Source organism: Parasteatoda tepidariorum, chromosome 2 (assembly GCF_982258835.1).
Source record: "Parasteatoda tepidariorum strain Cologne lab strain chromosome 2, Ptep-v5.0, whole genome shotgun sequence".
Lineage (NCBI taxonomy): Eukaryota > Metazoa > Arthropoda > Arachnida > Araneae > Theridiidae > Parasteatoda > Parasteatoda tepidariorum.
Genome location: NC_141756.1, coordinates 112,722,768 through 112,736,199, shown reverse-complemented (window position 1 = coordinate 112,736,199; position 13,432 = coordinate 112,722,768). Strand labels below are relative to the sequence as shown.

At 28.1% G+C, this 13,432-nt stretch overlaps 1 protein-coding gene across 4 annotated transcripts in view; it reads right to left on the bottom strand.

Annotated features, from left to right (window-relative positions):
* Positions 1–13,432, bottom strand: part of Ufl1 (UFM1 specific ligase 1) — a 178,834-nt gene that overhangs the window by 18,698 nt on the left and 146,704 nt on the right. For all 4 annotated transcript variants that reach the window (XM_087158057.1, XM_087158055.1, XM_087158056.1 and 1 more), the window contains 7 exons: positions 12,281–12,407; positions 10,215–10,329; positions 8,103–8,233; positions 7,965–8,023; positions 5,787–5,933; positions 3,718–3,887; positions 1,277–1,459 (listed from right to left, as the gene is read on the bottom strand). In XM_087158057.1, coding sequence (XP_087014183.1) covers positions 1,277–1,459; positions 3,718–3,887; positions 5,787–5,933; positions 7,965–8,023; positions 8,103–8,233; positions 10,215–10,329; positions 12,281–12,306 — 831 coding nt within the window. In that variant the 5' untranslated portion in view covers positions 12,307–12,407. The remainder of the gene's footprint in view (positions 1–1,276; positions 1,460–3,717; positions 3,888–5,786; positions 5,934–7,964; positions 8,024–8,102; positions 8,234–10,214; positions 10,330–12,280; positions 12,408–13,432) is intronic.

Below are 13,432 nucleotides of genomic sequence, written 5' to 3'. Positions count from 1 at the left end.
AAGACTTTGATATAATTATGTATAATGATAACAATATAACGAGGAAAGTGTTCGTTTTATTAAAATTTATTTTTCATTTGCTTTATAATTATTTTGTCTACAATTCTTTCATAGTAATCTCATTGCATAATGTAAGTTTAAAAAATAATTATACTTTTTTTAAAATCATTAAAAAAGTGAATAATATAGTTAATTTTAATCATGATTTAATAATCTAAGATGGTCTATATATTGTTCAGTAACTAGTATTAATTTTCCATTTTCAATATTTTTCTATTAATTATACCCTTCTAAAGTAATGTATCTTTAAATTTATGCACAAAAATATGAATAAATTTGTTCCGAGTTACACTCCTGAAAAGACTCCCAAAACTCCTGATGTTTTTAATAATATCTCCTGAAATCCTTTTTACAAAGTTACCAGGTCAGCTTTACATGATCATGATATATTAAATAGTAAAAAAAAAAAATTCTATTTCAGTCCTGAAAATTAAACTGTTTTGAAAAACACTCTCATTAGAAACTATTACAAAAGCATCATTGGGCAAACTAAGATTCAGGAAAGCCACTATCAATGAACACTCTTTAGCTACTTTTCATTAAATAATTAAATTTTTTTCTCTCATACAAAACTATAATTAATTAAATTTAATGAATGAGTTAATATTTTGTATTTGAACTGGAATGGATGAATAAAAAGCATGTTATTAACAAAAGAAAATTTGAACAAGACATAGAGAGAGAGTGTCAACTAACAGCAGGAATTGAAAAATAGCTCATAAATTTTTCTTTGAGCACATTATGGTTTGCTCATTACTGAAAGACTTAAGCGCGATTTTCGGAAAGGGATCAGTAATATTTTAAAATAACATTTCTTTCAGTTATTGCATAAAAAATAAGTCATGCTGGTTAATGTAACAAAACTCTACAACTTTGTTATTTTTGGGTGCCATTTACCAACATCGCACTGCAGATTTTAAGAGCTTTTTGGTGTAAATAAGTCGTCATTTACACTCAACTCCAATTTTTAATACCTTCTATAAATTTAAAAAATAACGCGCATAACACAATGTTACCTCCGTAACAGCTAATTCTTGATAATTTCAATTCTTTATTGTTTTTAAAAAAAAATTAATTTCTAAAAGTTTTTAAAAAAGTAAAAATGACACCAAGATTTATTTTCACTAAAATTATTAGAGCAGTTTGAAAATACAACACTTGTAGACGGTGCACTATTACAGATCACGCATGAGATTAAAATGAAGTTGGAACTCACTTCTTTTGCTTTATTTGTCATGAGTGGTTCAAATGACTGTTGACAAGACTTGATGAACTCATCACTCACGACGATTGTATCACAGTAGACATGAACAACGCTCCCCTGCTTTGCAATGGTTTTAGTCACAGTCGCAATTATTCCCTGGATATCCTCTTGAGTGAACACTGATGGTAACAAAGACTGAAACAGGGACTCTTTTTATTTACAGAGTATTTCTTTATGTTTCTAGCACAAACTATTTCTTTTTACTACAGGTACATTATTTCTTTAAATTCAAAAATTTGTTATGTCTGAATTGCTTGAGAGGACACCAATAATATGGAAGAAATATTTCCTCTTAAATTCTCTTTCTTTACTAATTTAAAATTTAAAGGTTAGAAAAAGACAGCTCAGACAAACCTAGAGTATGACGTGAAGTTTGAAACACTGAAAAGAAAATTTGAAAATATACAAATGAAAATAAATAAGATAACTTAGGATTATGCAACGGAGAAGCTCTCATCTAATAATCTGTTTGTTTGCTGAACTTACTCTTTTTTTTTCCTTCTTTTAAAAAAAAAATTAGTAATGATGGAGAAAGAGAGTTTGCAACGAAAATTTTCTTCCCCGGTATGGTGTTTTCTCAAGTAAAAATTAATAGCAATTTTGAAGATTACACAATGCTCTTAAATATTTTTTTCCCTAACAAGTAGGTCGAATACTAAAGGATCTAAAGCAATGATTTTTTTAGATTCAGTAATGATTTGAACCCATAATTATGTTTACACTAAGATTGGCAAGTTTTTGACAATTGATGGTTTGAACCATCATGTCAAAAACCCATTTTTTACACAATTTTTGACAATTGCAAAAATTTAAACTTATAGTGCAAAGATAATTTTTAGCTAATATGAATATGAAGTTTTTATAAATAAACATGCATATAGAATTACAAGTGATCAATTATGTTCTTGAATTATTTTGATATTAAATAATTTTTTGTTTTAAGTATTACTGTCAAAAACCTAAATTTAGGTGTAGAAAAAAATTAAACAATTGTAAATAAAAATGTGTAAAATTTCAAATTTATATGATCCACAAATAAGTTTATTTATTGAAAATAATAATATAATCTTATAAACACTTAACAATTATCCTAATCATTATATGTAATATTGATTTTCATTCACTCCTATTTTCACTCCACCTTTCTCCGAAGAGATTGATTGAAAAAATTGCCCTCATTTATACAAACATTTATATTTTTAGATTGTATTTATATCTTTTATATTGTTTAATGGAATATAAAGTCATGATTTATACAAAATATTCATGTACATGTAAGCAGAGGCACAGAAAATTCTCAAAGCCTAAAATTTTTGGAAAGTAAAGTTATAAAAACAAAGAAAAGAATTAGTTTGATTTTACACAATTCTTGTATAAACGAGGATGTGTGTTAAAAATAATAGAAATAAAAATATCCTTAAACATAATGATTTATTAAATTAAATTTGAATACAATAAATACTTATAAATACACAAGTTGACATATAATACTTTTTTAGGAAGAAAAATTTTGCAAAGTGACACCTTTTTTAATAATAAAATTTTTTGTAGGAAATTGTTTCCCACAAAGCCTCATTTACGCCATCAGATATATTCTTTCCCCCAACGTATAAGTAATAAGAATAATTAAGAATAAAAAAAAATTATAAGTTGTGATCAGATAATTATTACTTATCGAGTTAGGATTCCCACAAAAGGAGGTCAATTATTTAAGGTTCCATAGTCAAAAATAACTTGAGAATATTCGATCTAGACTAGAAAATACAAGTAGACCTTGAAAATTATTGTAAAACAATCTTATGTCATAATTAAGCCCCAAAACTATTTTTTTTCTTTCAAAAAACGAAATGTCTTTCGAATAATTATTAGTCTACAACATTCTTGAATTTAAGTTATCTTTCAAAAATGTAACTATGGAAAAATTTACCGAAATAGGAATATTTAGCCTATCTAGGCTATGCATGAAATAAACTTAATATTTTAAAAGCAATGTTTAGAATGCAAGTAATATTTTGAATCTAAAATTAAATTTTAACAATTATTTGAAAGAAAATCTAATCAGTATTGATAAAAAAAAACTAATATTTAAGATAATTCAGAAATTAAATTGTTTATTTTTATTTATCACAATTGTTTACTTCAAAAATTATTGAAAGACAGTTTAGTTTAATATTTTCAAAAATTTTAGGTAAATTAATTTTTATAAGAAAATTTCCAAACAAAGAGGTTTTAAAAAAAAATTAAATTATGTTACCATAAAGTGAGTTTAAGGGAGAAAACTTTCATTAGAAAAAAGAAAGCAATCATCAAAGCAATGCAATGTATAATTTTGTGAGGAAGTTTAACAGATGAAGAGAGTTTCTATAGTATCGAAGAATAAGTGTAAAACTTACTAGTATATCCACCCATGTTTTTGTGTTGAGGGCTTCATCTATTGCTGCTTCAATTTGAGACAGAATATTCTGGCCAACACAACAAGAATTGAAATATGTCAACTCTTTAAACTTCTTTTTAAGATAGGTTTTAGGATCCATAATTCCAAGCCTGGCAACAGCATCATACTCTGTAAGAACAGAAATGAATCAGATATTTCAAAAAGATACCATCTCTAAACATATTCAAATTGCAGATAACACTTTAAGGACCTGGTGCTCCAAAGTGATTTAGTCTGTTCAACACTGTTTACTCTGGAAAACTGTAGTAGATACTACTGATGACAAAATGTGTCCTGAATTAAAAATCCGACTCTTGCAAATAGGGCTGTCTACGGGTTGAGAAAATTTATTAAATCTAGGTTTCTTTCTAGAAAGTTCTTAATTTATAAAACTCTTGATATATGCTTCTGAAGATTGGATAGTGACAAAACTGGAGGAAAATTGTATCGCACTATTTGAGAGAAAGATTTTGTGGAGCATACTCGGTGCGATAAATGAGAACAATAACTGGAGAAGGAGATATAACTTTGAGCTGCACAAGATTAGCAAACAATCCGATATTATTAAATACATAAAAATAAATGAATTGGATGGCTCACGTGATTCGAATGAGTGATGACAATACAATAAAAAAGATACTGCTCTTTAGACCCACTGGAACAAGAAAGCGGGGAAGGCCGTGGTTGAGATGGGCTGATTCGGTGGAGACTGATTTTTTTGCAATTAATGAAAAGAATTGAAGATCAAAGATAAATCGGAAGTCGGAATCTGAATCCTCAGAGGAAGACATTAGCCCACATTGGGCTGTCTGGGCAACTATGATGATGGTGGTGATTACTAGAGGAGTAGTTGCATGACGACGAAACTCATTAAAAGCCAAAAAGAGATCATGCTTATATTAAGAACATCTGGTTTCAGAAAACCACAAAATCCTGTTTATTATGTTACATAAAAATTTTGTACTTAGAGCTCTTTTTTTCTTCTTTGATTAAATATACTAATAATTATTTATAATAGTAATATTGCACAAATTTGCAACAGCCTCAAAAAATTATAAAGTATTAAATCCATAATTTATCCATCTTATTCCAACTACTCTAATTTTATTAACTAATTAAAAATGTAAGGCCTGAAAGTTTTTGTAGAAATACTTTTGATATTCCTTGAATCGAATTTCTTAATACGAAAAAAGAAATTCAATTCTTGCTAAATAGTTTCTTTTCATTATAGTAGTCCAAATTCAAGAAAAGTGTCAGGGCGTTCTGTTGTTGTATAATTTTTTTAATTATTTAATACACTACTATTTCTATAAGATTAATTTATCATTAATTCATATCGAATCATTAAGAGAATCTTAATATGTTTCTATAAAAATTGATTTTATTCTAGCATGCATCTTTAAGGTCATAATTATAATATTATGTATTTCATACAGTGATTCTGTGGGGCAAAAAACTTATTACAAACAAAACGAAAATCAGTGAACAATGCTTTCCATAGATGCATCACATTTTTTAATGCAGACCAAAACCTAACTTTTAGGGTACAAATTTAAAATATTAATATCTTTTTTTTAAAGATTTACAATGAAAACTAAATATTATATGATTATAAATTTTTTTTATGAAAAAAAGAAAATAAATAAATAAAAATGCAATTAGCAATAATTTGGCAAAGAGATAAAATCAAAATTTTCATATAAATTCAAAATCTGTTGATATTTTCCTAACCTGATACATTCTTCTTTTTCACATGCACACACAGACATACATAATGCCATAATTTAAAATAACAATTGATCCAAAATAACAAAATGATTCAGAATAAATCTCCCATGAAGAGTCAGTTCACTTTGTACAACTAAAGAACATCAAAGATCTATCAATAGATTTGGGCCTCAAATTTTTTATTCATTTTTGTCATTTAAATACAGCATTTTCATACACTGACAAGCAAAAAAAATCATATTTGCTGATTTTTTTAACAATAAAATACCGAAACAAATTGTAAGAAGTTAAGATACTTACCCAAATAACCATTCTGCTTGAAAAAAGAATCAATATACTCGTTTTGGGACTTAGCATAGATGTCTGGCACATAAATAGCCCTTTCTGATCTTCCGCCAGATATGCTGCCAGCTAACCTTCCCTCGTTAATCAAATCTTCAACAACACCTGCAAAGCAAGTATATTTATGCAACTAAATTATGATCAATATCGGTTAATTACAGAAAATTAATAAAAAATATTTATCAAATGATTAAAAAAGCTTTCATTTATGAAATTCTATACAGAATTTGGATGTATTGAACAAAAATATAAGTATTGAGCACAAAAAAGGATAGATGAAACATTTTTCAAGAATATTAGTTTTTAAAGACATGTTGTAAATTGCTGCAAACAGAAAAAAAACTAAGAAAAAAAACGAAAATTAATAAATGTTGCCTCCTTTGGTTGAACCATATTTTTTAGTTATTAATTTGAGTCTAGTTCTTATTTGAACCCCCGTTGCGGAATTGTGGTGACAGAACGTTATCAAGTTCATGCAGAAAGATTTTATCTTTTATTCAGAATTACATCCAAGTGGGGAAAAAAATTCCTAGTGACTTTTCTTATCTCGTTTGAGAATAATGAAAAATAAATGAAGTAAAAAATTTTGTTTTCTGTAGAAATTTTCGTTTTATTTTTTCATGCAGTTATTACTACTGATTTCCTCATAGCTTTTAAAATCCGATATTTTTAATACGATATTATTTATTACAACAACTGAATCTTGAAATGAAAACACGCCCCTTTTTGAAGAGTTCGATTAGCGTGATTGTGGCGTCAACCCTTTTTTTCTTCTTTTTTCGGTAGTTACTACTACGGATTTCACGACTATTTTAATGTGATGATGAATTACAAAAAGCCAGAAAAGGAAATAAGTGTGTTAGCTTCCTACAAAATGCGAGATTATCACCCATAATATTAGAATAAAAAATATATTACGTATTCAATTAAAAAAAATATTTTATTTGATCTGATTTTATTTATTTACTTTTTGAACTTAACGTTTCGGTCACTTTAAATTAGTAACATGTATATTTGTTATTTTTAAGTATCTTGCAGAAAGATATTAGCATTAGAGAGGTATGTTGCAAAGAGGCCAACGATTGACCAAAGATTTTGAAAACAAATTTAACTAGTACTTTAGCCTTAATTGCATACACAGGGTGCATAGCCAAATCTTTCAACAAAAAATACGCACCCTTTTAAGTACTTTTTAGTAACTTAAAAAATATATTTAAGCAGTATACACACTAACAAAATGCAAAATAATTTTCAAAGATTTAACATGATCATGATAAAATAACTAGTTTCAGACAAAGAACTCTTTCTTTTTTTACATTAGCAGGGTCTAGGTTTTTCTAAAAAGTACCTATTTTGTGAAATTTTAGACATAATTTGTGAAAAATTAAAAATTATATTAAAAAATTAAAAATTAAATTAAAAAATTAAAAATTATATTAAAAAATTAAAAATTATACTAAAAAATTAAAAATTATATTAAAAAATCAACACAAAAATATGGATTTATCGTTTCTTAAGGGATACAGAAATAAAATTTTAAGAAAAAGTATTTCCTAAAGTTGAATTTGTGAAACTGCCGTTTTTCCTAAAGTTGAATTTGTGAAGGTACCGCTAAACGGTAGTAAATTCGGCCTTCACACGCCCCTGATTAGCCGCCATAAAAATATAGAAAGATTTTTCGTTTCGGTTTCAGAGGGAGGAAAATGAAGCCGGAAATTTTGAATATCTTGCCAAATGCAGACGAGTTGCACATAACTCCCACTGAATCCAGCTCAGTATATGCACATGCAGATCCACAAGCATTTCATCAAACATGTAAAATGATTGGCGCTTTCATATGCTACAGAACAACAGTACACTGAAATGCATTGTGTGTGAATGATTGGTGAAAACATTGAATTAAAAAAATGTGAAAACCAAGCTTTTGCATAATACGTGGCGAAAATCGACAGGGAAAAGAACAAAATTATCATTTTCGAAAAGGGAAAATTAAGCACTTTTAAAAGCAAGTAATAAAAAAACACCTTTAAGGGGATTTTAAAAAAAGAAAATCGAAGATAAGCAACTTTAAGCACTCTTTAAAAACACTATGCATCCTGATACAAAATAAAATATAAATATGGAGCAAGTACTTACAATAGAATAACTTCTCGGGAAACTTGAAGTGATTGATTATACTAGACAAAGGCATCGGCCTGACAACAAAATATTAAAAAATAATTTCAGCACAAAGTTTTAAAATAGGAAAACAAAACATGATTCAAAAAAAGATACCTGGTGATGGCTGATAAAGCACCTCTTATCCTGGCTGTATGCTGAGAAACATACGAATCTGTGAAAAATGTTCTTGAATCATTGGTGTCAGCCTGACCATGGACTATGGTACCAAGTCTATTATGAATGACCTAAAATAATTACAGAGTTATATTTAAAGATTTATGTCATCAACAAAGTTACTTTTAAAGACAATAAAGTTTCCTTACTGAGATTATTACCCGCAACAATGAATTAGCAAAACTGATAACCTACATATACAAGGTCGCTACTCAAATCTGGAAAAAAAAATTCTTCATGTTTTCCTTGTACGTATTATACACAATGTATTAAAAGGAAAGGTTGCTCTTGTATGAGCTTTATTGGGCTAATTATACTGCTTTTAAAAACTTAAGAGTAAAAAAGGAACATACTTAAATTATATATAGTTAATAGTGTAGTATAGCTGGCATATCTTTCTTAAATATACTTTTGAGTGGTTACCATTTTTTAAAAGACGAAAATAAAAATAACAAAATTTCCTGTATTTCAGCAGTTTGTAAAGAAAAACTCAAAGTTCCTGAGATTTTCCTGTTAATTTTAGTGAACTTTTAAATTTCGGTGAAATTTGGTGATTTTTCTACTTCTTTAAAAGGGACATTGAGACATCTTTGAGACATTTTCTTTTTATTGTGAGAGTTATTTTGAATCTCTTACGCTGGAGAATATAAAGCTTCATTTAAATAAAATTTCTTATCTTTTCTTCATTTAAACTTAACTTCACATTTCTTTAAATAAGTCTGAAAAATTTTTGATTTCTGTTAAAAAATATTATTATAATTTTCTGCTAAAAAAAATTACACTTTATAAAAACACCCTATGAAATAAGCACTTTTAAGGGCTTCTTAAAAACGAAAAAAAAGCACCTTGAAGCACTTTTTAATAACACTATGCTAAATATTAATCAAATTTCGAATTTGAGTTATTACTTCAGGAGGTGCTTGAAAAAGAAAAAATTTTGAGACTTTGTTTCAAAACTTCTTGACTCTTTAAGCACTTTCATTATGCTTTTTCAAATTCGTGACTTTCGTGAAGGCTGGGCACCCTGTTTCACATATTTCTTTAAAATTGGAACTTGGCAGTAAAATGAATAGTGCATATCGTCTAGTTAACCCTGATTGTTAATCGACTGGTCTTTTCCACCTTCAAAAACGAAAGTTTCCTTTTCAACGTAATTGCTGGTTTATCAGTATCTTACCATGTAAACTATGAATATTGCTATTTAGTGTATGGCAAAGTTAATGATTGCCAATAAATATAACAAAGGGTGATAAAAAAAAAACTGTCTGCCAATCACCAGTTTCTCTGTCTAAATTACACCTCTAGCATATTCAATTACTATTATTATTATTTTGGATAAATATTGAATTTCATAAGGAGAGGATATACTTTGTTTTACACAGTAAAGAGACTAAAGTAAAAATCGTGAATGAAGCACAAATAAATGGACATACTGTAGTTTCGGTTCCATGAACAAGATCCTTCTTCAGTGTCTAAACCACCCCCAAAATAAATAATAATTATTATTTGGGGGTGGTTTAATTTAAAAACTAAAGTATTTTTTGAAACTGTAACACGTCTTTTTCTGTCTTGTTATTTGTGCTTTATTCGCATTGTTTTGCACTTTAAAATACAAAATTATTATTAATATTTTTTAATCTGTAATTTACCTTATTTTGCACTTGTTCTTAAAATTTCTCTTCATTTTCTAGAAACGAACCCTGTAATGTTTACTACATTTTGAAAAAAACTTCGAAAGAAATGCCTTAAATTATTAATATCAGCAGTTTTGAATCATTTTAAATTTTTGAAAAAAGGCCAGTGGTTTTTAAAAAATGGCTACAGTTAAAATGCTGCGAAAGGGCCAATGGCAAGAAGCAAAATTTCTTGATTTTATCTTATAAATTTAGTACACAAAAATCTGATCATAAAGAGGAAAGTTATTTAAACTGTAAATACTTTTTTTAAAATTTTGAACACTGTACAATTGTGATGTTTTTTCAATGCCAAATACATTAATTCTAACGAAACTATTAATTGCATTTTCTAGATACATTTAAAAAAGAAATATACCTCTGTCAAGAAGTCTCCAGGCAAATCGTACAATTTAGTAATTTCAGCTATTGTGATCTCCCCCACTTGATGTAGTTTCTCATTTACTTCTTCTGCTAAGTGATCCAGATAGTGACTAAAAAGTTTTGCAAATGTTAGGATTTTGTTGCTCTCTAATAATATTTGTTTCAGCAATCAATAAGTTCAAAAACCATTCATCTCCAACAAAACTAATTTTACAGGAGAGACAAAAGATTGAATAGTTAAGTATAAGCTTGATAAACAGATTTTTTCAAATTTATTTCTTGATTTTAAAATATGGTTAGTTACAGAAAATGCTATTAAAATTCTGAGATAACATCACTAAAATTTTTAATTTAAAAAGTGATTAGAACTTGTTGAAAATATATCCTAAACATTTTTATCAAGCAAAAATATTAATAATTTGTTATTTAGAAATGAAATTAAAAATACTTCATTTAAATCTTAAGACTACATATTCATGGTATTTATATAGATTAAGAAATCTCTTTGATCATGAGTATCTAAATATTTTGGAAATACTCTCTGTGCTGGGCCACTTACAAATTTTTTCATAGAAAAACAAAAATACATTTGCTTTACTTTGTAAAAACGTTTATAATGTCTCCAATTTTTCATGTGGTTTATGGTATTTTTTCTAAAATATGCTTCTTTAGCCTGAAAGTAACCTTTATGAAGATACTTTTTTTTGTACAGGAGTAGATGTTAATTTGCATAAACCACAAATGAAAGGAGAGACTTCACATTTAGGAGTAGTGTTTTTATAAGTAAAATTGCTATAAGGTGACACCTGAAACTGTTGTTTCTTCTGTCTTACTTTACCATAAAGCATATTGATATCACATTTTTTTTGTAACATTCTGGCCAGCAGTTTTTTAAACCAAATAATAATAAAGAAAAAGAGCAAAACATTGCAGAAATATCAAGAAAAAATAGACTTTTATTTTATTATTCCCCGTCTTGAAAATTTCACTGCAATTTTTCATGATTGTGTACACATATTTTGATCAACAATTTATAAATCACTAATTTGACAAAATATTTCCCATTAAATTAAAAAAGCTAATAATAAATTATTAATTTGCATTTTTTTAAAGACTATGCTGTAGTGGTATAATTTCTAAAAAAATTAGAACAAATATTTTTCATTTCGATGAAACTTTATTTTTTTATGTTGAAAAAAAAAATTAAAGAGAGGAAAACTAAGTTGATTGCATATTCTGGAACACATCAACAATTGTGAAATTATTTTTTTAAAAACAGTTGTTTGAATTTTTGGGGCATTTCAAAAATTCTACCTAAAGTGGGAAGAATCTAATGGCTGTTTAAGTAAAAATTAAGATCTAAAGCTTTTTCTTTCAAAAACTATTTATGATTTACATTTCAATGACAGTTGCGGGGAAAGGATCGTTTGACTATGTTAACCTTCATCTACACCAAGAATAAATCGAGTTAGCATGTCATATATACTAGTGAATTGACGTTTAATAATTGTAGTGGTAATTACCCCACAATACTCCCCCCCCCACCAGAATTTTATGAAGGATAGAATTCGATGAACGGATACCACTGGTTACCGTATTTTCAAAAGACCGGGATGGCAGTATTAGTTTCACCGGATTTTGAGCGCTCTTAATGAGAGCAAGCTGCATTGAGTTCACAATTGTGTGTGTGGCCTCTCTCATGTTGCTATCAGCAGTCAAGTGTATGCAGAATCCCATTGTTGAGAAGGAAAAGCCCGAGGAGGAGGGGGACGTAATCACAAGAAGTAAAGTCAACTGTTCGATATGGACCATCCATGGAAGTAGAATCCTTATTCCACCAACGTGAGGAAGATGCTATCGACAATGTCGACCTTCATCTATCAAAAAGTACCCCAAGATTGAATCGAGTTAGCGTGTCATATATTAGTGAATTGATGTTTAATAATCAAAGTGATAGTTGCCCAAGAACAGTAATGCTCTCAACAAACTTAGAGCAATTTTGGTGCATCTAAATCATTAACCCTTAAAAAAATGAATACACACAATATCTAAATAAAATACCTAGTGATGAGTTGTCCCAGCACCATCCATGTATTAGATTCACTGTTGAGGAACTCGTTTGCTTTTGTTTCCACATGGCTGTAATCAACACCAATGATCTGAGCAAGGTCAACCAAGTTGATACGTCCTTAAAACACAAGCATTACTGATTAACACTGATTGTCTCACAACACATGATGAAACAGACAAGTGTTTGTATATTTCAGCTCTGACACAAGCAATTAACTTTCAGACTAAAAAATTTAAATTATAGTTGTTTTTAACAGAGTTGGCAAGGTTTAAGTATATTAATCCATGGTTTAAACCGGCCTGTCCAAAACTGTCTTAAACTGCTCAGAACCATTTTATTCAAACTATGCCAAAATTTAAAAAAAAAAAAAATATTGTGAATATAGAAGGTTCATTTTTGAACAAGAAACAGAATGAAGACAAGTTTTTGTTTCATTAAAAAATATTATTATTGTTAATATTGCATTATTTATCCTTATGCTAAAAAACAAATTTATCAGTATTAAAAGCATATTTATTCATAATTAAAGGATAAGGTGTTCACTTTTGCTGTTCATTGAATTGTGGAGTTTCAAAATTTATAACTCTTTTCCTATTATATTATGCTATTCTCCTCTAATAAGTTAAATCAAATTGTATAAAAGTATCAAATATTTGTTATTAAATGTAATTATGTATACAATGGTTCCACATATAGAATTATTAACTTTTACCAATGTTCAAGGTTTTGGACACTTTAAGGCAGTTTTTGTCAGTTTAGGACAGTAAAACCCATGTGCACTGTCCAAAACCAATTTAGGATGTCCAAAACACCAACCCTGTTAAACATAACACATAGTGGACATATTAAAAAAAAAAAAAAAAAAACTTTTACCCTCATACAAATAAAAGCTGAACCATGCCATAATTCTTTTGACACAATTTTTAGTTCATAAAAGTTTACAATGTTATGAATCATCCGTTTCAAACTGTCTTATATAGTATGAATTTACCCCCCCCCCCAAAATGTAAAGAAATGCACCTAACTCTAAGATCATTAACTTCATCAATATCTCCAAAAGTACAGGTAATAATGTTGTTTGATTTATCAGTTAAAGAAATTATTCAAAATACCCAAGGCTGGTGAACAAATATGCACTTCTA